We start from the raw sequence: 25,698 nt of genomic DNA, 5'->3' as shown, positions 1-25,698 counted from the left end.
AAAACTTTGTTGAAAGATATATTTGCAATATCCACCAAAAATTCTAAATGAATATGTCCTTTGACCCTAGTAATCCCATATCTAAGAATTTATCCTACAGATACACTCATTCAAATACCAAATGATATGTGCCAAAAAAAATTAAGCAGTACTGTTTTTGTCTGTAATAACTAAAAAATTAGAAATATCCTCAATGCCAATCTGTAGTAAAATAACCAAACTATGATGTGTACATTCAGTATTTGTACTAAATACTATTACAAGTTTAAAAGAATGAGATAAATCAGCCCTAGCAGATTAGCTCAGTTAGAGCATCTTCCCGATATGCCAAAGTATCGGGTTCAATTCCCATTCAGGGTTGCAGGTTTATGTGTGGGAGGCAACCAATCAATGTGACACATCCATGTTTTTCTCCTTTCTCCCCCAACACTCTCTTTAAAAATCAATGGAACCCTAGCTGGTTTGGCTCAGTGGATAGAGCATTTTGGCCTGCGGACTGAAGGGTCCTGGCTTTGATTCTGGTCAAGGGCATGTACCTCAGTTGCAGGCTCAATCCCTGGCCCTGCTCTGGGCCATGCAGGAGGCAACCAATGTGACTCTCTCATGTCAATGTTTCTCTTACTCTGTCTCTCCCCCTCCCTTCCACTCTCTCTGAAAAATCAATGAAAAAATATCCTTGGTTGAGGATTACCAAAAAAATAAAAAAATCAAAAAAAAATCAATGGAAAATATATTCTCAGGTGAAGATTAACAAAACAAAACAAAAAAAAGTGCCGTAGCCAGTTTGGCTTAGTGGATAGAGCATTGGCCTGTGGACTGAAGGGTCCCAGGTTCGATTCCGGCCAAGGGCATGTACCTTGGTTGCGGGCACATCCCCAGTAGGGAGTGTGCAGGAGGCAGCTGATCGATGTTTCTCTCTCATCGATGTTTCTAACTCTATCCCTCTCCCTTCCTCTCTGTGAAAAATCAATAAAATATATTTTAAAAAAAAGAAAAGAAAAGAAAAGAAGGCAAGCTGCTGGTTTGTTGGCAAGCTTTTTTACTCTTATGCAAAATTAGGTACACATAAAATAGCTTCTGTCCTGACAAATAGAAAAAGTTTTAAAAGCACCTTTGGGATACACATTTCCGGTAACTTATAGGCAAAATCTGCAGAAACCATTTTGTAGGTCCATTGATCTTGAATGAATGGGATAGAACATAAACATTAGGCCCAGCTGGTTTGGCTCAGTGGATAGAGCATCAGCCTGTGGACTGAAGGGTCCCAGATTTGATTCCATTCAAGGGCACATGCCTGGGTTTTGGGCTCAATCCCCAGTAGGGGGTGTGCAGGCGGTAGCCAGTTGATGATTCTCTCTCATCATTGATGTTTCTATCTCTTTCCCTTCCTCTCTGAAATCAATAAAAATATATATTTTAAAAAATCCATAAATAATATATTTTATGTTCTTTGGAATTATAATCTTTTTCCATTGAGATATAATTCATATACAGTAAAAATCACCCTTTTCAAGTGTACTATCCAGTGATTTTTAGTATATTCAAAATAGTCCCTTTAAAAAAACATATGTTCCTTCTTACTCTTAATTGCATATTCCATCAGATTAAGTAAAATATCTTAGAAGAGCAAATTTTGAGATAAGACTATATATATAGTATCATAAGAAACATTTACTCCTATGTAAATACAAAAAAATAGTGCCCCCACCTTTGGTGCACCGAATCCTCATGACTGCCTCAAAACCAATCTTCCGAGTGAGGTATCTGTGTAGCTCCTTCTGTAATTTCTGTACTTGGACTGGGTTGTGCTGATGGTGGTAAGAGGGATAATAATAGACACTACCTGCTGAATACCGAGAAATACAACCTGAAAGAAAACACACACTCATTTTAAATTCTGCTGTTGACTACTATTACCACACCAAAGTAACTACAGGCATTTGAATTAATTTTCCTTTAACCTCTCCAGGTACCGTCAAAAAAGAATATTTTGCCCTAAGTGGTTTGGATCAGTGGATAGAGCATTGGTCTGTGGACTAAAGGTCCCCAGGTTCGCTTCTGGTCAAGGGCACATATGCCCTGGTTGTGGGCTCAATCCCTAGTAGAGGGTGTGCAGGAGGCAGCCGATCATTGATTCTCTCTCATCATTGATGTTTCTATCTCCTTCTCCCTTCCTCTCTGAAATCAATAAAAAAATATTTTTTTAAAAAGGAATATTTCATTCTTTTAAATAGTTGCATATAAATTTCTCTATTATAAATTTTTAAAGTAGAAGACTATCCTATATAGTAAAAGCCTAATATGTTAAGTGTCCACTCGTCTGGTTGGCCATTCAACCAAAGTGTAATATGCTAATACTGTTCAACCATACGCTATGATGTGCACTGACCACCAGGGGGCAGACGCTCTGACCGGTAGGTTAGCTTGCTGCTGGGGTCCGGCTGATTGGGACTGAGCAAGATGGGCTGGACACGCCCTGGAGCCCTCCATGGTCCTTCACCAGCTGGCCAACCTCCCACGTCCCTCCCCAGCCCCAACTGTGCACTGGTGGGGTCCCTTGGCCTGGCCTGCGCCCTCTCGCAATCTGGGCTGAGGCCCTCCCCCCAAGTGCATAAATTTTGTGCACCAGGCCTCTAGTAGGGTTTATAATAGACTAACCCAGTGGTCGGCAAACTCATTAATCAACAGAGCCAAATATCAACGATTGAAATTTCTTTTGAGAGCCAAATTTTTTAAACTTAAACTATATAGGTAGGTACATTGTTATTAACTTAATTAGGGTACTCCTAAACTGGCCTTTGCTAAAAATGTCCTCAATCTGAGGGGTCAACCTCAGCGAACGTATCCCCAATTCTTCTAATGCCACTTCTTCAAAATAGACTTGCCCAGGCCGAAAACCGACTTCTGCGCATGGGCCACGAAGTTTCAGTTGCACTGTACGTGTGCCCACACGTGGTAGTTTGTGGAAGAGCCACACTCAAGGGGCCAAAGAGCCGCATGTGGCTCGCGAGCCATGGTTTGCCGACCACTGGACTAACCTGACTAACTCTCCCAAGGACATTAAATTCCTTTTACTTTGTCTCCTATTTAGAATATCATTATATAAATATCATTTTGACACTCATTTGAGAAAAATAATCATTAGGAAAAACTTACCCAAAGAAGCCAAATCAGAATACTGCCCACTGAGAAGGAATAAGTCAACAGCGACCTGCTGACCAGAACAGTCCAAAGCTAATTTCTTATAGAAGTCAGTGGATGGTGTCAAGTGAATTTCCTATTAATAATAAATTAAGAGGAGAAAAAATTTTAAATCATTAAATTGTTATAAAATTTAGGCACTTTCCCTCCTGGGAGCATGCCATGCCTTTCCCTTTTCCTTTCCCTCCTTGCCCCAGGCACCATTAGCTTCTTCACTCCCAAGCTCCAAGGGCCCTTCCTTTACCTGCATAACTTGTTTCCTAAACCCATTTCTTCTAGGAATTAACTCTTCTATTCCTGTGATTTACCAAATAAATGTTCTCTTACCAAAAAAAATTGTCATAAAATTTAAATTTCTAGCCTGGCTACTGTGGCTCAGCGGTTGAGCATCTACCAATGAACCAGGAGATCACAGTTCGATTCTGATCAAGGAACATACCGGGTTTCAGGTTTGATACCCAGTGGGGGCATGTAGGAGACAGCCTATCGATGATTCTCTCTCATCATTGATGTTTCTCTCTCTCTCTCCCTTTCCCTTCCTCTCTCTGAAATCAATAATAATAATAATTTATTGGAATTTAAATTTCTTTATTTTATAATTAAATTTCTATCTATACATACCAAGATATTAACAAAATCCATTGGCTTGAGAATATTTGTAATTTTTCAATAAGAAACATCTTCTACTCAAGAATTTTTTCTTTTGTTTGACTTTAAAAGAAAACTATTATACTAATTTCAATAATCTATTAAATAGTATACTGGAAATGGTTCTAAAAATTCATATGTAATACCTATTTAGCCCTTTTAACTACCATAAGAGATGGGTACTATCATTATTTTCATTTTTATAAATATAAAGGCAACAAGGGGCAAAGAAATTAAATAACTATTCAAGCTCATGCATCTAAAAAGCAGTGGAACTTAGACTGACTCCAGGACCAACACCATTATCATTATAGCATATGACTTCTCATAATCTTTTTGAGAAACATATATCTCAAACTACGTTTATAAATATAAGATGCTCAAAAGTAATGCATAGCAGTCAACATACCAAACTATGAGTATTTTTTACTGATCACTCAGGTTCTACTTTGTTTATTATCTATGATATCCCTAGCAAGTTTATTCTCTTAGTCTGCCTTTCTCATTAAAGGCAGGCTGCATTGCTAATGGCATGCTGAAGACCTAAAAATAAGGTAAGAGTGAATCAGGTAGAAAATCCTATATAGTAAAAGCCTAATATGCTAATGATATGCTAAGGTTGCTCTACCGCTCGCTATGATGTGCACTGATCACCAGGAGGCAGACACTCTGACCAATAGGTTAGCTTGCTGCTGGGGTCCGGCCGGTTGGGACTGAATGAGAGGGGCTGGACACACCCTGGAGCCCTCCCGTGGTCCCTCCCCGGCTGGCCAACCTCCCATGTCTCTCCCCGGTCCTGATCATGCACCGGTGGGGTACCTTGGCCTGGCCTGTGCTCTCTCGCAATCTGGGACCCCTTAGGGGGTGTGGGAGAGCCGGTTTTGGCCTGATCCCACAGGCCAGGCCGAGGGACCCACTGGTGCACGAATTTGTGCACCGGGCCTCTAGTAATGTAATAAAACAGAAAAGTCTATATAAGAAAGAAACACTTTACCTATTTTCTCATATTCCCTACTCTCCACAACTGAAATATAAATAAAAAAAAAAACAAAAACAAGCTCTAGGATCAGAAACAGAACACCAATATAAATCTTATCATAGATTTGATGACCTTCTAACCTTAGCAGATGACCTTTGGTTGGGTTCCTCTCGTGGTTTCAGGGCTCCTACTCCAAGATTTGGGAGTTGTGTTTGAAAGACAGACATTCGACCACCAGTTGGGGACATCAGCTTAAAGGCAGCCTGAAGTGCAGGACCCAAGGCACTCTGGGTCTCCAGAGTCTTGGCGAACATTTGTGGCAAACTTTTCAGTAAATCTTGGACAAGCTTGTGAAATAAAGCAAGAAAACTCAAGAGTGTTACAATTAAAAAATATTTTTTTACAAAAAGCCAGTAACTAATACAATAGACAAAACACTGAGTCATGATGATGGTCAGAGAATCTACAGACAGTACAGTAAACAATGAAGTAGGTCAAATAACAAGAAAGTCATTTTAAATAAACATTATAAATTGGCAAGCAAGACAAATAAAAATTGCGGCCTTACAGTTCTTGCACATGCAAGTAGTCCAGCAAGACTATAAGTCCAAAATGTATCCAAAAGAGCCATCACAGTTTAGAGATTTGATTTCTTTTAATGCCATGAAATATGGCCTTCTCAATCACCTCTACACACTGTATTCTTTTTAGTTCCAAAATGAGTTTAACTTTTCCCTACTGCAAAATCTACGATATCCAGTAAATTTGCCAACTAGTAATAATCACAAAAAAAGAAAAATAAAATGAAAAACAACTACCTATTTAGGTTAGGATGTACAAATAGGGAGAGTTAATAGGAAAAAATATATCGCACTATGGTGAAGTCACCATTGCCAACAGCTGAGACCATAGACTTGCTAGTTAAAATGTTACCCCTACGGCATATATGCATATACAGGGTAGACAACATCCCCCCTTCAGACACATTCTGTTCACCTCTCACTGTATTATGTCATGGCAATTTCCAGGCAGGTAATAAGTGTTTCTTCTGCACTGACCCCAATGACACTCTGTGAATCAGAAAAGCACAGGGCACTGAAAGCAGCCTAACTAAAGTGCTTCTGTGTAGTGACCAGAAGCTTATCTCAGCAACCCTCCCGATTTCCCAAGTGGCTGGCAAGGCAGGTTTCCTTCAGGTTTTCCTCCTTAATGGAATAGGCTCATCTTCTACCCAACTAAAATAACTTGCTACATTAGACTTAAAAGCAATCAGTTCAAAGGCAAAGTCAAGAGTAGTTCTTTTGATAAATTTTAACTAATATCAAAATATAAAATGCTACACATATTAGAAATGTCACAGAAAGAAGCAAAATTTTACTTAATATTTATTTTAAAAATATATTCCTTCAATATTGCAATTAAACATGTTGGATAGGAAAATGTGTCTTACCTCTTTACTTTCATTTAAATTTACTAATAAGTTCTCCGGCATAGGTATAAAAATATCTGAAATAAATAAATATTTTTTTAAAAAATTGTTAAAGGTGTCCCAAAACCACCTCCTCCTTCACTATAGCACATGTCTGTGTGTGTATGATTTAGGTATTTATTGGAATTTAACTGTTCTTTTTTTTTTTAATCCTCACCTGAGGATATTTTTCCACTGATTTTTAGAGAGAGTGGAAGAGAGGGAAAGACAGAGAGAAATATAGATGTGAGAGAAACACACCGACTGGGTGCCTCCTGCACGCACCCTGACCAGGGCCAGGCCAGGGAGGAGTCTGCAACCAAGGTACATGCCCTTGACCAGAGTTGAACCCGGGACCCTTCAGTACGCCGGTCAACGCTCTATCTACTGAGCCAAACTGGCTAGGGCTGGAACTTAATTGTTCCCGTGTAAAAGATAAATAGAAACTACTAGAAACTATTGATTCACAAGCACTCAGTAAGGGTTTGCACAAGTGCTGTTTCTTAGGTTAAAGGCAACAATTCAGAACCCTACTTTATAAAGTTCTTGCTTAGCCCTGAAAGCCAGCCAAAAAAACACTTATTAAAAAAAAAAAAAAAGCCGGGGCCAGTGTGGCTCAGTTGGTGGAGTGTCATCCCCTGCACCAAAAGGTCGACGATTCGATTCCTGGTCAAGGCACATGCTCAGGTTTTGGGTTCAATCCCCAGTCAGGGTTCGTATAAGAGACAACAGATTGATGTTTCTCTCTCATATCAATGCTTCTCTCTCTCTCTCTAAATTCAATAATAATAATTAAAAACAGGTTGACATACAAGAAAGAATACTATGTCTTTAATATAAGCATAACACAGCCCACTGACAGACCGTCACTCAAAAAGCAGCTATTTTCTCATAAAGAAGGTGTCCACCAGTACCACTACTTATGGGACTACAAAATCAAGTAAATCAGAAAATATACTAACTGACCACATCAGATGAGCTTCTCAGGATTCAAATTTATTCTTGCTAACAAATTAAATTATCTTCCTGAAAAGGAAGCAAACTGGAACAAAAGGAAGGAAATGTGGGTAGTGGTGGATGATTATGAGGGGTCTTATATCTATATTAGTGTAACGTTTTTTATTACAAAAAAATAAGCTTTATTATAATGCTTGTAAAAAATAATACCAACAATGAACTTGAAACATTAAGTACTTACTTTAGCTGTCATATAAAAAATATACTGTTTCAATTTCTTTCCTGTCTTTTTTAAAAGTAAAATTTTAGCCCTAGCTGGTTTGGCTCAGTGGATAGAGCATCAGCCTGTGGACTAAAGGGTCCCAGGTTCGATTCGGGCCAAGGGCACATGCCTGGGCTCGATCTCCACCCCCACGCCAGGAGTAGGTGTGCTGGAGGCAGCCAATCAATGATTCTCTCTCATCATTGATGTTTCTCTCCCCCCCCCCCCCGCCTTTCTCTTTCAAATCAATAAAAAATATGTTTTAAAAAATTGTCCTTAAAAAAACACAAACTTTAGCCCTGGTGGTGTGCTTAGTGGTTAGAGCATCAGCCCATGCACCCAAGGGTCATGGGTTCGATTGCTGATCAAGGGCACATCTGGATTGAAGTTTCAATTCCTGGACCTGATTGGGGTGCATGCGAGAGGAAACCAATAGTGTCTCTCTCACAGCAGTGTTTCTCTTTCTCTTTCTTCCTTTCTCTCTCTCCCCTCCGTCAGTTCCCTGAATTCTCTCTAAAAAAAAATTTAAACTTTAATCAGTTTTGCCCTGGCCAGTGTTGCTCAGTGATTAAAGCGTTGGCCTACACATTGAAGGATCTTGGGTTTGATTCCTGGTCATGAGCACGTACCTGGGTTGCAGGTTCTCTCCCTGCCCTGGTCACAATGCGTGCAGGAGGCAACCAGTCAATATATCTCTCTCACATCAATGTTTCTCTTTCTCTCTCTCCCCCCTCCATTTTTCCCTCCCACTCTCTCTGAAAAGTAATGGGAAAAAATATCCTCAGGTGAGGATTAGCAAAAAAAATTTTCAAATAAGTTATATTGAGATATAATTCACCCTTGTAGAAGATATAATTAGTGATTTTTAAAAATATATATATTTTATTGATTTTTTACAGAGAGGAAGGGAGAGGGATAGAGAGTTAGAAACATCAATGAGAGAGAAACATCCATTAGCTGCCTCCTGCACACCCCCCACTGGGGATGTGACCACAACCAAGGTACATGCCCCTGACCGGAATCGAACCTGGGACCCTTGAGTCCGCAGGCTGACGCTCTATCCACTGAGCCAAACCGGTTAGGGCATTAGTGATTATTAATATATTCAGAGTTGCACAACTGTCACCGCTATCTAATTCCAGATACTTTCCTCATCTCCAAAAGAAAACCTTCATTGATTACCAGTCACTCCTCAGTTCTCTGCCAATTACCACAGCTCTAAGTAGTTTCCAGTCTGTGTCTCTAGATTTGCCTATTCTAGACATTTCATATTAATGGAGTTACACTACAAGGTCCTTTTTGACTGATTTTTTTAAACTTAGCATATTGTTTTCAAGGTTCATCCATGTTCTAGCATCAGTATTTTATTCTTTTTATTGTATGGATATACCACATTTTGTTTATTCATTCAGCAAAAGATGAGCATTTGGGTTGTTACTACTTTTTAGTTATGTTGCTATGGACATTCATGTACACATTTTTGTGTAGACTGGGTTTAATTTTCTTGAATATTGAGTGGAACTGCTGAGACATATGGAACTCTATGTTTACTTCTGAAGAAATGACAGACTGTTTTGCACAGTGGCTGAACCATTTGCCATTCCCACAAGTAGTGTAAGAGAGTTCCAATTTCTCCACATCCTTGAAAATATTTGTTATTGTCCTTTCTTTCCCCCCCCCCCTCTATTTCAAAGTTATTTTTATTTTTCAATTACAGTTGACATAATTATATTAGTTTCAGGTATACAGCCCAGTGATTAGACATTACACAACTTACTAAGTGATCATCCAATAAATCTCACAACCATGACAAGTTATTAGAATATTATTGTCTATATTCCCTAAACTGTACTTTGTATCTCTATGACTATTCCATAAAAACCAATTTGGACTTCTTAATACCTTCACCTTTTCACCCTCCTTCCCCCTAACCCCTCTCCCATTTTGAATTGTCAAAATGTCCTCTGCATCTATCAGTGTATTTCTGTTCTGCTTGTTATTTTGTTAAGATTTAATTGTTGCCAGATATATATTTGTTGCCATTTTCTTTCGATATTTATCTTTTTTTCCTTCTTTTTAAACAAGACCCTTTAATATTTCATCTAATACTGGTTTGGTGGTGATGAACTCCTTAACTTTTTCTTGTCTGTGAAGCTCTATCTGTCCTTTGATTCTAAATTACAGTTTTGCTGGGGAGAATAATCTTGGTTGTAGATCCTTGTTTTTCATCACTTTAAATATTTTGTGCCAATCCCTTCTGGTCTGCAGTTTCTGTTGAAATTAGCTGACAATCTTATGGGAGCTTCTTTGTAGGTAACTAATTGTCTTTCTCTTGCTGCTTTTAAGATTCCCTGTCTTTAACCTTCTGCATTTTAATTATGATGTGTCTTGGTGTGGGCCTCTTTGGGTTCATCTTTTTTGGGACTCTGTACTTCCCCTGGACTTGCATGTCTATTTCCTTCTCCGGGTTAGGGAAGTTTTCTGTCATAAATTTTTCAAATAGGTTTTCAATTTCTTGCTCTCTTCTTCTGGCACCCCCATGATGTGAAAACATTAATGTACTTGAAGTTGTCTCAGAAGCTCCTTACACTATCCTCATTTTTTAAAATTTCTTTTTCTTTCTGTTCTTTCTATATTCCAAATCACTGATTTGATTCTCAGCTTCGTCTACTCTACTGTTGATTCCCTGTAAATTATTCTTCAATTCAGTTAGTGTATGCTTAATTTTAGGAAAATCTGAAGCATGATCCAAGATAGGCCATTCCTATTGAAAAGGCTAAAAGATGAGTGGGGTAGGGCCTCAGGGAATCACCAGGGCAGGGCAGTGTGAGCCAGATTGATGGAGTCTTAGATATGAAGCCTGCCTGCTGGCTCTGTGCGGGGAGGGCTCATCAAAAGACCAATGGCCTCTGCTAGCACTTCTGTCTGGGAGAAAGTTGCCCCTGCCCCCAAGTTCTTGCCCTGAGGCTGGACAATTCAGTTCCTCCCCATATGTTCTCTGGTGCCTTTAAAGTTGCAGCTCCAGTCTTGGAGCTCAGAGGGAGTGAGTCTGAGCAAGTCAGTGTGCAGGCCCTTTAAAAGGAACTGCCCAAGACTCCAATAGCCCTCCTTCTCCCTCATCCTCAATCCCCGCTGTTTTTTACAACCAGGAGTTATGAAGACTTCTCTTCCTGGCACTGCAACCCTGGGCTGGCGACCCCTGCTCCTCAGGGGGGACCTCTGCAGCCGAGATATCCCTCCCATTTTTTCCACCAACTGTGAGGTTAGGACCAGCCCCTCTACTGGGCCTCAAGATGCCTTCTTCTTTAATTCCCTCTTTGTAAGACTCCCATTTAGCCAGGGTTCAGGTAGTTCTGATTGATGGTTGTTGTTTAGTTGTAATTTTGATGTGGTTATAAGAGGAGTGGAGTACTGAGTTTACCTATGCTGCCATCTTGCCCAGAAGTCCTTTTTTTCTTCTTCTTCTATGTGACAACCAGCAAGGGATATTCCATCTATCAGGTCATGTATAAAATTGAGAGAGGCTGGAACACAACGGTAAATTCACAACTTGGCCCACCATGAGAATTACCTGTTTAGATTTTACTTTATGCTAAAAAGGTATCTGGGTGAAAGGGGGTGATCTGTTGTGAATATTTAGAACCAAAACAGAAGCAAGCTCTCCTCAATTACTGCCCTTTAAAGAGGTACATTCAATCTACATTGTTCATGGATTCCTTACTTGTGAATTTGCCTACTCACTAAAATTTACGTGTAACCCCCAAACCAATACTCATAGTGCATTTACAAACAGTTTCAGAGATGAAAACTGATTCTGAAAATTTGTTAACTGATGTGAGGTGGCATCTGGCGGTTTTCATTTGTATTTCCCTGATAACTCAAGTACTTAATGGCCAACTGTATATAAAGAATACTGACTGTTGTGTGAATAGAAATGTTTATTCAATTCCTTTGCCCAATTTTTAATTATGTTATTTGTCTTTTTATTGTTAAGTTGTAGTTCTGAACATAATTTAGATGTAATTCTCTGATCAGATATATGATTTACAAATATTTTCTTTCATTCTATGGATTCTCAGTTCACTTTTTTTTTTTTTGTTAATCCTCACCCGAGGATATTTTTCCATTCATCTTTTAGAGAGAGTGGTAGTGAGAGGAAAAGACAGAGAGAAACACTGGTGTGAGAGAAACACATCGATTGGTTGCCTCCTGCAATCAAACCCAGGACCTTTTGGCCCGCAGGCCGACACTCTATCCACTGAGCCCAACCAGCTAGGGCTCAGTTCACTTTCCTGATGGTGTCCTTTGAATTTAACACAAAAGTTTTTAATTTTGAAGAAGTCTAATTTATCTATGTTTTTCTTGTTTGTGTTTTTGGTGCTATATCTTAAGAAATCACTGCCTAATCCAAGGTCACAAAGACTTATTTCTATATTTTCATCTAACAGTTTTATATTTTTAGTCTCACACTTAAGTTAATTTTTTAAATTGTAAAACATACATAATATAACAAATGTATCATCTTGCCATTTTAAGTGTACAATTCAGTGGTATTAAAGACATTCACAGTGTTTGTAACCATCACTGTTATATTTTCAAAAGTTCTCAACACCCCAAACAGAAATCCTATACCCATCTATATATATAAAAGCCTAAGCGACCATTATGATCGAACGACCAGTTGCTATGATGTGCTTTGACCACCAGGGGGCAGACACTCAATGCAGGAGCTGTCCCCTGGTGGTCAGTGCGTTCTCACAGGGGGAGCACCACTCAGCTAGGCTCACGGCTGACGAGTGCAGCTGCGGCGGCGGGAGCCTCTCCTGCCTTTGCGGCAGTGCTACTGAGCAGTGGTGGCAGCAGCAGGCACAGCGGGGTTGGGGTGAGCAGCAGCACAGCTGTGCCTAGCCCTGGCTGGGGCTCCTACCTAGCTGCCTTCTGCTTCAGCACTGCTATATCCCTGGGCGGGGCGGGGGGAATATTGGACTGCAGGGATCAGGCTGAAACCCAGCAGTCCGACATCCCCCGAGGGGTCACGGATTATGAGAGGGCACAGGCCAGGCTGAGGGACCCCATCCATGAATGAATCCGTGCACTAGGCCTCTATTTAAATAATAATTCCCTATTTTTCTTTCCTACCCAGTCCTTGGTAACCTGTATTCTACTTTCAATTTCTATGAATTTTCTGTTCTTGGTACCTCATATAAGTGGAATTATACAATATTTGTTCTTATGTCTGGCTTATTTCACTTTGTATAGTGTTTTCAAGGATATCCATGTATGTAGCATAAGTCAAAATTTCATGCTTGCCCTGGCTAGTGTGGCTCAGTTGGTTAGAGCATTGTCCCATACACCAAAAGGCTGTGGGTTCAATCCCTAGTTCCCTCTCTCTCTCCTTTCCTCTCTCTATGATCAATTTTTTTAAGTGATCATAAAAAAAGAATTTCATTCTTGAGGATGAATAAATAACATTCCATTATATGTATATTGTTTACCCTTTCATCTGTTGATGGGTGGTTTCCACCTTTTGGCCTTGGTAAACAATGTTGCTGTGCCCAGCTGGCATGGCTCAGTGGTTGAACATCAATCTATGAACCAGAATGTTAAGGAGGTTCGATTCCTGGTCAGGGCACATGCCCCAGTTGTGGGCTCGATCCCCAGTGGAGTCAGTGCAAGAGGCAGCCAATCGATGATTCTCTCTCATCATTGGTGTTTCTATCTCTCTTTCCCTCTCCCTTCCTCTCTGAAATCAATAAAAATATATTTTAAAAAATAATGGTACTATGAACAATGGCATACAAGTATTTGTTAGGTGTACCTGCTTTCAATTCCTTTAGGTATATACAGGAAAGTAGATTAGATCACAATGTGTTAAAACTTTTACAGGAACTGCTAAACTATTTTTAATAGCACTGTACCATTTTTATTTTAAATTTTTACTTATTATATATATTTATTTTATTTCACCCATTCTCCACCCCCTCCCATTTGGCAACCATCAGCTTGTTCTCTACATCTATGCATCCATTTCTATCTGACTTCTTTCACTTAGCATAATACCCTCTCGGTTCATCCATGTTGTTGCAGATAGCAGGATTTCATTCTTTTTTACTGATGAGTAATATTCCATTGTGTGTATACCACACACACACACACACACACACACACACACACACACACACACACACGACATCTTCTTTATCCATTCATCTATTGATGGACACCTAGGTTGTTTCCCATATCCTGCTTTTGTAAGTACTGATGCAATGAACATAGGGGAACATATGTCTTTTTGAATTAGTGTTTTTGTTTTCTTCAGGTAAGTATCCAGAAGTAGAATTGCTGGGTCAAATGGCAGCTCTGTTTTTAATTTTTTGAGGACTCCCCATACTGTTTTCCATAGTGGCTGCACCAGCAGTGCCACCAACAATGCACAACAGTTCCAATGTTTCCACATCCCTGCCAATATTTGTTGCTTTCCGTTTTGGGGTAATAGCCATACCAGTGAACATGAAATGTGGTATCTCATTGTGGTTTTTAATTTGCATTTCTCTAATGACTAATAACATTAGGTATTTTGTCATTATTTCATTATTGGTCATTTGTATATATTCTTTAGAGAAATATCTATTCGAGCTCTTTCCCTATTTTTGATGTCATTTTGTTGTTGAGTAGTTCTTTAGATGTACTGAATATTAATCCTTCCTTAGATATACTAGTATGATTTGCATATATTTTCTCCCATTCTGTGAGTTGCCTTTTTTATTGTGAGTTGTCTTTTTACTCCCTTGGTAGTGTTCTTTGATATACAATAGTTTTAATATTGAAAAAGTCCATTTTATTACTTTTTCTTTCTTGGTGTCTTTGCTTTCAGTGTCAGATCCAGGAAATCACTGTCAACTCCAATGTCATGAAGATTTTCACCTATGTTTTCTTCTAAGAGTTTTTGTATTTTGTAGTTTTAGTTCTTAAGTTTGGCTCTTTCATCCATTGAGTTAATTTTTTTTATCTGGTTTAAGGTACGGGTCCAACTTCATTAATTTGCATGTTCAGTATTCCCAGAACTATTTTTGAAAAGACTGTATTTTCTGCCCTGGCTGGTGTGGCTCAGTTCATTGAGTATCATCCCATGCTCCAAAAGGTTGCAGGTTCAATTCCCAGTCAGGGTACATGACCAGCTTGGGGCCCGATCCCCAGTGGGGGAGGCGTTCAGGATGCAGCCAATTGATGTTTCTCTCTCTCCCTTTCCCTTCCTCTCTCTAAAAACATATTAAAAAAAAAAAAAAGAAGAAGAAGACTGTCTTTCCCCATTGAATGTTTTTAGCATCCTTGTAAAAAATCAAAGCCCATACATATGTGATGGTTTATTTCTGGGTTCTCTATTCTATTATATAATTTCTATATTATATAATTTCTGGGTTCTCTATTGGTCTATATGTCTCTCCTCAAATATTTTTTGAATAAATGTGTTGCCTTGTTTATAATTCACTTTACCTCCATAACTGCTTCCTCCTCCTATTAAATGAGGGATTGAACTTAAGGACTCTTACAATTCCAACAATCTTATGATATTACACTCAAGGTTTTCCTCAATATAGAATTATACCATACACTCTTAATTTATCAAATAGTCATGAAATATTTCTAAAGCTACAAATGACTAAGATAGTTCAGTAATTTCAAGTGTATAATATGTACCTTCAATATCTGAAACTATTAGCATCTGAGGTTGAGAGAGACCTTCTTGAAGACTGTAGAAGTGGATTGTACTATCAAATGTTATGAAGCCAATTTTTGTCCTAGTGTTGCCAGGAAGCCTAAAAGTAAATTTAGAAGAGTATTTTATCAAGTTTTCTCATATTCATATACATATATATCAAATATCCAATAAGAGTTACATGAAAATATCTACTTTCATATTATAGAATTTGTCCTAACATAAACGTTTAACCCCTACAATGTTTAATCACCATGAAAGCATACCCTACTCACAGTGAAAACACTACACATAAACCAAACAATCAAGAAAACCCAGTAATAATACAGCAATTCAAAAGTCATTACACCTACATAAAATTATATAATCACTTGGAAAATGGCATATAAAAATACTGGAAAGCATAAATAAAACTTTGTAGAAGATTTTAATTTATAAAATACATTACAAAATTACTATATACCTACTCTAAAATTTAATATAAATTTAGATGCTGCATAGCTGTTAAAATTTTACCCATTTTTGGGTGAATCAGTGGACTCTTCCTCAACAGACAATCCTTATACACAACCTGTAACACTAAAAGTACAAATGCTGGCAAGAACAAGGATGCCCCTTATCATCAAGGTAAGGGAGTTAGTTTGTTTCTGATGAGATTTTGTTTTCCATATTCTTCCACAGAACACAAGTACACTATAATGCATTACACTAAAAGGTCACACAAACTTTTATAGGTTACCCTAAGTAACTAAGCACCATTTAAAGTACAGATGCTTTTTTTTTAAAAAAAAAAAAGAGAGAGAGAGAGAGAGAGAGAGAGAGAGAGAGAGAGAGAGGAAAAAAATGTACAGCTATTTTTAAATAAATAAATAAAAAGTAAAGCACAGATATTTTAAGAGACTTATGAGACATAACAGCCAAATGCAATGTGTAAAAATAGTTTAGGTTCTTATTCCAACAAACCTACAGCAAAAAAGCATTTTTGAAACAATCAGAACAAAAACTGAACTGGGTATTAGTTGATATTATGAAATTATTGTTAATTTTGTTTGGTGTGACACTCCTATTTAATTAGAGCTAAAAATAATTCCAAGTATTTATAGGTAAGATGATATGCTGATTGAGATTTACACTAAAGTACTCAAGGGGGGGTATGTTTGTATGATTACATAAAGCAAAAACAGCTGAATGCTACCCTGGCCGGTGTGGCTCAGTTAGTGGTAACGTCATCTGTACACCAAAAGGTGGTGGGTTCAATTCCCAATCAAGGCACATACCCAGATTTTGGGTTCAATCCATGGTCAGAGCAAGTGAAGGAAGCAACCAATTGATGTTTCTTTCTCCCCCTCCCCTCTCCTTTTCTCCCTTCCTCTATAAGATTAAAGGGGGGGGGGGGGGGAGGAGAACAGCTGAATGCTAAAAATGTTAAAGTTGAGGGAGAAGGGATGGATATTTGGAAGTTCATTACATTCTTTCTATTTACTCTATGTTTAAAATTTTTCCAAAATAAAAAGTTAAAACAGAATTTTGGAGAAAGCAAGGCCTAAAGTTCACAACTGACTTAAGTAGGCTTTTAGAATATAATTACATAGCTTTTTTTTTGTATTTTAAAACTATTTATCCATTTTGTAAACAGTTAGTTTCCAACCGAAGCTGAATCAAGATACTTACAAATCCAGATTGTCTAACAAACTCTGGCAAACTGAATTCAAGTATCCAGTTTCAATTGCATTGTGAGACACATCAAACACAAAGAGGTACACTGGAGGTTGAGGTGGTCGTAACTGAAAAAAAAAAAGAAAAAAAAAATCATTAAATACATTTAATAGGATTAAATTTAAATTTATCATTTGTCCTGTCCACATACAGCAAAACAATAAAATAAGCATTATTATAAATTAGATGGAGACTATAATAATCAACAGAGTAAAAAAATAATGTAGAAAGAAGTTTAAAAAACAGGCAGAACTATACCATATTGTTTTCAGATGGATAGGGAAAAAATGAGGATGTGATTGCTATTAGTCAGAAGACTGTTTTCTCCAGCATGGGAAGGGGAGGAAATGTGATCAGAAGGGTTTCTGGGAATATTAGCAACGTTCAATTTCTCAACCTGGGTGGTGCTAGCACAGCATTTATAATTATTTGGCATACTATATATTTTTGTTTTATAGATTTTTCCATATGTGCATTATATTTCACAACTTAGGGGGGAATTACAGTTCTGAAAGTGACAAATTAAGTTGCCTGAGCTCGTTATTTATTTAACAAACACATTTCAGCCAAGTTTCACAAAAATGTACGATTATGTTTTTAAACTTCCCAATTCAAAGATCTGTTTTCAATTCAATAAAAAGCAGCAAGTAACCACAATCAGAACTGGCGCATATAGTGTACTAACTTTTGTGTGTGGTTGTGGGGTTTTTTGGTAAATATTACTTGCTGAATCACAGAATCTGTTGCCTCAAGAGGTAAGTTGGGAAGAAGCAAAACCTCTTGCTACAGGCAAGTTCTAAATTTAAAGAAAGCCATTTTCGTAAAACCTGGGAGATAAAAGAAAAGAAATCCAGGAAGGCCAATTCAAAAGAACAAATGCTTCTGCACTTTTTGCTTTTAACTCAACAAAGGGACAGCTACTACCAACCAACCATTCATTCATTCATTCTTTAATCCGCACTGGAGGATATTTTTTCCACTGATTTTTTACAGAGAGTGGTAGGGTGGGAAGGAGGAAGAGGTGGGGGGGGGGGAGAGAAAGAGAGAGAGAGGGAGAAGGAGAGAGAGAGAGAGAGAGAGAGAGAGAGAGAGAGAGAGAGAGAGAGAGAGAAGGAAGCATCTATGTGAGAGACACATTGATTGCCTACCACACGAGCCCTGATCAGGGCCGGGGATCGAGCCTGCAACCCAAGTACTTGCCCTTGACCAGAATCGAACCTGCAAACCTGCCCACTCACCAAAGGGTTGCAGGTTTGATTCCTGGCCAAGGACACGTTTCTGGGTTGCACGTTCCATACCCAGCTCCGACCGCATTTGGGAGGCAACCAATCTACGTCTATCGATGTCTCTTTCTGTCTCTCTCTCTCCATCTCCCTCCTCCCTCCCTTCCACTCCCTTTCAAAATCAATGGAAAAAATATCCCACTCCTCGAGTGAGGATTAATAAACAACAACAACAAAAGTACTTGGAAGAGGATGCTCATCACACCATTATTTGTAATTTAAAAAATTGGAAGTGACTTAAAAGTAAATATGATCTCAACATGGTATTGCAATTTCTAGATGAACACACAAGAATCATAAGTGGAACTTTACATACTAGTACACTTTTCAGATTTATCCTTATGTACTAATTAACTATTTTTGTAATGAACATATATAACTTTTCTAAATTTAAAACCATAAAATTTTGTTAAAGGATGCTATGTTGTTTTATTTAAAACCCACTATTATGAGATAAATACGTTATATAAAAAAATGAAAACTTACCATGTATTCTGAAGGAGCCATAAACTCAATTGTAGCATTTTGAACTTCAGGTCTTCTGTGAGGTTCTCCATAGGCTCTGGTCAAAGGGTTGTACATGAATTCTTCAGGAACTATATAAGTTGACAACATAAAATGATAAAACTAAGATTAAGTTTAATAAACCTTGTGTTTGGCTGTTTTCTTATTTAGTAATTTATAAATACTTCAATATAGACTAAATGTTAAGGGATAATTATGTACACTTTGTTTTTGAGGTCCATTCAAGTTCCTCATATACTAAATGGTCCTGCATATGTTTTACTTTTATATACTAAATCACTGTTATTTTTTTTCTTTCCCTGTCTTCTAATATCCTCTTCATCTTAATTCTTGCTAAAGCTTTTCTAAAATAGCTTGAAAAAATGATAAAAACTTATTAAATGCCAATAATTTTTTTAACAAGGATATTAACATTTGACACATAATATGTAAAGACTCTGGATACTCCTTGAAAGGTATGGTAAAAACACTTAAAAGTTTAAAGTCTAAAGGTATGGTGAATTTCATTAATTAATAAGACCTCTATGGAACATCAGTTGCCTACCACTTATGATATAATGGAGCTCAAAGAGTATTTTCTAAATGAATTATCATTGCAGCTGTCTTCTAACTGTTTAGAAATTCAAATTCTTATGTAGCTAAAGGATAAGCCATAGTTCATGAAATAGTCTGTGCTGCATATGAAAGTGACTTCAACCTTTATTACCATTTCATTTCATATACTGAAGCACATATACGTAAGATTTTAAGGTGTACTAAACACTATACATATATTTTCTGAATTATTATAGAATAAAAAGAATGCTCTTACTCTATCCTCACTTTCCTCTACTCCTGAATGCATAAAATAAGTAGAACAAATCAATGTCTCTCTCTAATCAATAAATAAAAACATTTTTAAAATAATTTTGAGAGATATCTTAAATTCCTTTATTTCCCAATGCTCAATGAAATTTCCTTCCAAGCAGAGACTTAATTTTCAATGTAGATATCAGCATACACTTTTTCTTCTAGAATCCTATTAAAGTGTAGTTGGTTAGATGATATTCCTCAAAAGTAAATTGTGAAACAGTTGAAAGAGATCTCCTCCTTCTCAATTACTGAGAAAACTACATTCAACTAACCTTCTAGCACTGCCCACCTCCCTTCATACAGCAGTGAATAAAGCTAATGGCAGCTAATCTGTGGACTTACTTTCTTTTACCCCTAGAGCAGTGATTTTCAACCTTTTTCATCTCATGGCACACATGAACTAATTACTAAAATTATGTGGCACACCAGAAAATATATTATATATTTTGTTGATCTGACCAAAATAAAAAAAAAAGGTATAATTTTGATTCATTCACACCTGACGGCTATTGTTGTGTTGGCTGTTGTCATTTTTTATTTGATAATCTGAGGGAAAAGAGGTCAGTGCCCCTGACTAGTCAGGTATCTATCGCGTTTTAAAAATTCTTTCCCTCTCTCTGTCTAGGTGCACCGGTTGAAAATCGCTGCCCTAGATTAAAGGCATTGGACAATTTCTAAATAAAAATATTTCATAAATTACAGACTTAAATAACACCATAAAATATGCCATTTATTATTATACCCCACATAATAAATGTAAAATAGTGGTATCAAAGTAATATTATCATTTTTTTTTTTTTGCTTAAGAAGAATAAAATTATTTATATGTAGAAATAAGTGCATAGAAAAAAGTTAACAGAAGCTATTTCTGAGTGGAATGTTTCCAGGTAAATAAGACAGGGCTGTTGATTCTTTTAACTTCACATTTGCATTATCTGATTTCCCTACAATGGAAGTAAAAATTTTAAAATGTTTCAAAAAAAACATACCATCATTGACTTGGTAACATAAGTTACACTTCCATCTCCTTTGATCAAGAAAGCTGACAAAAGGGTTGATGTATGTCCTGCATGAACGGCATCTCACAATTGTACTGGAGGTAACCACAGGCAATTGCTGAAAAAACAACTAATTTTTTTAAGGCAGTGATCATCGTAACTAAGGCGAAGCACTAATCATACCTTCCAAATAATTGCTGGGATATTAACTTTGGAGGAAAAAACCCCAGGGTAAAAAGTGTCCAAAATGCGACACAAAAAATTATGTAGCAGAGATGTATTGACTTGAAACCCTGTTGCTTTCTCCAGGATTGGTCTCTTAAATTTTACCTTTTAAAAAGTACTTATTTTCTCATTAACATTTATACGCAAAACCAACATAGTAAACTTATAATGTATTTTTGAGATGGGTGGCAAAGGAATGATCAACATTCTAAAACAGGGGTGAGGAACCTTTTTCTGCCAAGGGCCATTTCGACATGTATAACATCATTTTTGGACCATACAAAACTAGCCTGTTATATTTGATCAAACATTCAATTAACTCACCGCTAATGCCTTGGCAGAGCCAGACGAAATCATTTCACAGGCCTTATACGTTCCCACCCCTATTCTAAAACAAATTATTTCAAAGTTTCTTCATGTTATAGTAAGAGGCTTACTAAGTTCTCATGAAAGAACTGTCATATTTAAATATTCAATTAAACTTTGCAATTATGCTCCTATTTAAAGTTTATCCTACATTAAAAAAAAGTTGTAAAGTCTTAATATAAAAATATCAGTAAAGGCAATAAAATCCTATCATGAATTGAAGGTTTGTTTTGGGAAAATCAATTCACTTATGCACTGATCCTCTCAACAGTAGGTGGCCATATGTCAAGGTCCCAGAGCCTTAGGACAAAAGTGAAAAGGCTTTTTTGAGGGAGTCGGGGTAGGGTCGATCAGAAGGATTTGGGCCCCTTTTCTTCTTTTTTTAAAACAGCTTCCTAAAGAACAAATTTTATTCCAAGAATGGCAGAACGGGGAGACTGGGTAAAGTATTTTAATAAGTAAATAATTTATAACTTACCATTAGGTCTTTGAAAGGATGAAGCAGCAGTCCTAACGGAAGTTTGGCTTTATTTAGTAAGGCCTGAGTCTGAGGAATGCTAGTCAATGTACATCGAAATAACCTATATTAAAGTAAAAATGATGTATCAGTTGTTGCTATGATTATTTTTGAATAACAACAAAAAGATTTAAAAGGTACACATTTTGCCCTGGCTGGTTTAGTTCAGTGGCTAGGGTTGGGCTCAGACCGAAGGGTTAAGGGTTTGGTTCCCAGTCGAGGGAACGTACCTGGTGCCTTGGCTGATCCCCAGGCCCTGTCAGTGTGCATTGGGGAGGTAACCAATCAATGTGTCTCTTTCTCTCTCCCCTTCCTCCCTCCCTTCCACTCCCTCTAAAAGTCAAAAGAAAAAATACTCTCAGGTGAGGATTAACAACCAAAAAAAGGGTACAATTTTAACACTGGATCAGATTATGAATACATAAAATATTTCAACAGACGCTCTCAAATTTTATCCCATTTAAATCCTACTCAGAAAGAGAGGGTAGATGGTTACAATCTCTAGTATATAATTAAAGAAAAGTCTCTTCTCTGCTTGTGTGTAAATCTAGACTATCAAATGACCCATTTCTTTGTTTGTGTGTTAATCCTCACCCAAGGAAGAGAAGGAAAGACAGAGCGAAACATTAATGTGAGATAAACACATCGATCAGTTGACTCCTGTACTTGCCCTGACCAGGGCCCAGGGCGGGGAGGAGCCTGCAACCAAGGTGTGTGCCCTTGACTGGAATCGAACCCAGGACCGTTTGGTCTGCATGCCGATGCTCTATCCACTGAGCCAAACCGGTGATGATCCAAATTTGCTAAAGGTTCTAAAATACTATTTATAACAAAATTCAATTTCTCAGAACATCTTTGCTATATATATTTAAGCCTATATGGTCAATTTTAAGAAAAGAGTGTTATGTTTTTTATAAAAAAACAATTTGAAATGAGAGCACATAAAGGATTATATAGAATTAAATCTCCGTACTTTGGACTGAAGAAATAATATAGCTACCATAATGATAATGAATATCACACCACCTTTTTTTTTTTTTTTAATATATTTTATTGATTTTTTACAGAGAGGAAGGGAGAGGGATAGAGAGTTAGAAACATCGATGAGAGAGAAACATCCATCAGCTGCCTCTTGTACACTCCCCACTGGGGATGTGCCCGCAACCAAGGTACATGCCCTTGACCGGGATTGAACCTGGGACCCTTAAGTCCGCAGGCCGACGCTCTATCCACTGAGCCAAACCAGTTAGGGCCACACCACCTTTATAGCTGATAAAGGCAGCAATCATCTCAGAAGTTGCAACCCTATTTCTGAGCTTAGAACATTTCAAGTATCAATTAAGTAAGCAACTAAGAGTTGTTTTCTACCCGCAGAACTACTTTCATAAATTAATATATCTGCACAACTTGTTCATAATATATGACTCCAAAGAAATCTGAAAGTTTTTAGAACGAGTACAATGTAAGAAACACTGAAGCCTTACTCTGGGTTACAGTTGAGTCTCTGGATATCTTCATGCAAATTTGGAACCGGAGGCTGCAAAGGTGTTGACGGAAGCATGTTTCTCTCATGAAGAAGGTTAATAACTCTTAGCCCATCTGGATGTAGACTCAATCCACTCATGCTTGCAGTTAAATGATTAGCACCTAAGGAATTCTAAAGATGTATAATTTCAAAGTAAGTAGTCTTTATAATGTCTTCAGTTGAAAACAGAAGTGTATAAGGACGTAGTTACTTAATTCCTCTCTAAATAAAACTGTAATCTAGACTTTCTGATCAATTTTTTGGTTCTGGAGATATGTAACAGGACAAAGTCTTATGAAATATCCATTATTATTCTAATGGGTTAAAAATGTTCATTATACACGTCCTGAAACTTTTTCATGTACTTACAGTTTAAACAGAAAGGTGGATAATGAGTAAAAAAACAGAAACAAAAAGTTTACCTGGGTAAAGGCCTGTGGCCCACTTGGGTAGCTCAAGGAAGAGGTTGGCATTCCGGATGTACTAGGTGGTTGTGTGTTCTGATAACCAGGTGGTAAAGAGGGATATGAATATCCAACACTTCGGCTCATTGTAGGATTCTTATCAGTAAGCTGTGGTGTTGCTAGAAACAAGGTAACTTTTAAGTTCTATTTTACACTCCAGAATACTTTAAATCAACACATAGATCCATTAAATCATAAGAATTGTAATTCTAAAATCCTTTTGATAAGTTAATACTTTCATCTATCACTTTTGTAAAATAAGACAAATACTAGCAACAAAGTAATAGCAATGATTAAAATCTACTTAATGTAGACTAAAACTATAAACACAAAAATAAGATTTATATAGTTCATTACTTTTATATGTATGAAACTTTGTATTCAGATGAAAATTCTAATTTAAAATAACTTTAATGAAAACATACTAAATGTTCAATTGGTTAAATCAATTTAAATAAATCTAACTGATAAAAATACTTTATAGTCATAGCATCATAATAATAAAGCCCCCAATCCCAACTCCGAGGGAAAAAAACTAACAAAAGAAATCTATATGCATGGAGAGAAAAAATGGTAACAGTAATCATTGTTGTGGGACATGATTATAAAGATTTCTTCTTTTTTTTTTTTTATTTCTTTTTTTATTGCTTAAAGTATTACAAAGGGTATTACATATGTGTCCATTTTATCCCCCCGCCCTAGACAGTCCCCTAGCCTCCCCTATTCCCCAGTGTCTTATGTCCATTGGTTATGCTTATATGCATGCATACATAGATTTCTTCTTTGTTCCCTAAAATGAACAACAAGAAAAAACTTTCGTAGCATCTCACCCAAGAAGCCACCGCCTTCAATTTCATCATAACGATTGTGAACCACCATAGATCCATTATTGGTACTTGATGTTATACCTAAGAAAAGTTTATTAATATTTACATTAGAACAATTGTTACAATTTCAATAAGACTGGAGCTAATTTAAGATAACTTTCAAATGACAAATATAGTTTAAACTACAGCCCAAGAAAAATGTCAAATGTTGAAATAAAATTTTAAACAATGCCAGTTTTTAAATGTACAAAATATACCAAAGTAGCAAATAATTTTAAAAACTTCTAAAAAGGATGGTCCTTTGTGGAGTGTACAAAATTATATACTATCTGAAAGATTTCAGCATTTGCAAGAGTAGCATTAAAAGCCTCTTAAGAGCAATACACACTGAAAAAAAAATCAATATTAATTAAAAATAAAATAAAATTATGAGAAAATAACTTTTTTCAAAATATGGAAAAGGTAGAATTTAGAATTAATCTGAAGGTGATATAAATTAATTAGAACAACTGCATCAGTCTAGAGAACCACCACTAAAATTTTTTAAAAATCTTGTTTAAAAAGATGTTACCCCAATTTGAAGAGTTAAATACCAGAGGCATCTGCTTATGAAGAGTAAAAATTTACTTCTAGGTATGTATGCTCTTTAAGAGCTCAAATTCAGGTACAGAAGAAACTAAAATTAGTGACTAGCATCAACCTCTAGCACTTAGGTGCTAACGTTAATAGTTATTTTGACACCAAATAGGTAAGTTAAAAGGTTTCAATACAGTTGACAAGTTCTATGCAATTCTCAAGACCACCAGATTTTAGCCATGAGTTGATACAGAAAAACTTTTAAAAACTGTTTGCAGCCCTAGCTGGTTGCTCAATGGTTAGAGCGTCAGCCGTTGGACTGAAGGGTGATAGGTTCGATTGGGAAAAAGGGCACGTACCTCCTCTGTTCCAGGCTTGATCTCTATCTCCATCATGGGAATGTGCTGGAGGCAACCAATCGATGTGTCTCTCTCACATCAATGTTTCTCTCTCTCTGTCTCTCCCCCTCCCTTCCAGTCTCTCTAAAAATCAATGGAAACATATCCTCTGGTGAGGATTAACAAAAAAAAATTGTCTGCAGAAAGTCCCTGATTTATATTTCTCTCACATATGGATGTTTTTCTCTCTCTCT

General features: G+C 37.1%; 1 protein-coding gene across 2 annotated transcripts in view; it reads right to left on the bottom strand.

Moving 5' to 3' along the window:
- The window catches only part of SEC24A (SEC24 homolog A, COPII coat complex component), a 40,620-nt gene extending 15,956 nt beyond the window's left edge, over window positions 1-24,664 (bottom strand). For both annotated transcript variants that reach the window (XM_059698402.1, XM_059698403.1), the window contains exons 1-12: window positions 24,534-24,664; window positions 23,662-23,822; window positions 23,199-23,371; window positions 21,676-21,778; window positions 20,598-20,724; window positions 18,718-18,827; window positions 16,904-17,016; window positions 15,214-15,332; window positions 6,279-6,334; window positions 4,969-5,175; window positions 3,157-3,277; window positions 1,709-1,867 (exon numbers count right to left, since the gene is read on the bottom strand). In XM_059698402.1, coding sequence (XP_059554385.1) covers window positions 1,709-1,867; window positions 3,157-3,277; window positions 4,969-5,175; window positions 6,279-6,334; window positions 15,214-15,332; window positions 16,904-17,016; window positions 18,718-18,827; window positions 20,598-20,724; window positions 21,676-21,778; window positions 23,199-23,371; window positions 23,662-23,822; window positions 24,534-24,582 — 1,498 coding nt within the window. In that variant the 5' untranslated portion in view covers window positions 24,583-24,664. The remainder of the gene's footprint in view (window positions 1-1,708; window positions 1,868-3,156; window positions 3,278-4,968; window positions 5,176-6,278; window positions 6,335-15,213; window positions 15,333-16,903; window positions 17,017-18,717; window positions 18,828-20,597; window positions 20,725-21,675; window positions 21,779-23,198; window positions 23,372-23,661; window positions 23,823-24,533) is intronic.
- Window positions 24,665-25,698: the final 1,034 nt, after the last annotated feature.

Source organism: Myotis daubentonii, chromosome 5, assembly GCF_963259705.1.
Source record: "Myotis daubentonii chromosome 5, mMyoDau2.1, whole genome shotgun sequence".
NCBI lineage: Eukaryota > Metazoa > Chordata > Mammalia > Chiroptera > Vespertilionidae > Myotis > Myotis daubentonii.
Note: the sequence above shows the minus strand (reverse complement) of the source record. Positions and strands in the feature narration are given on the sequence as shown.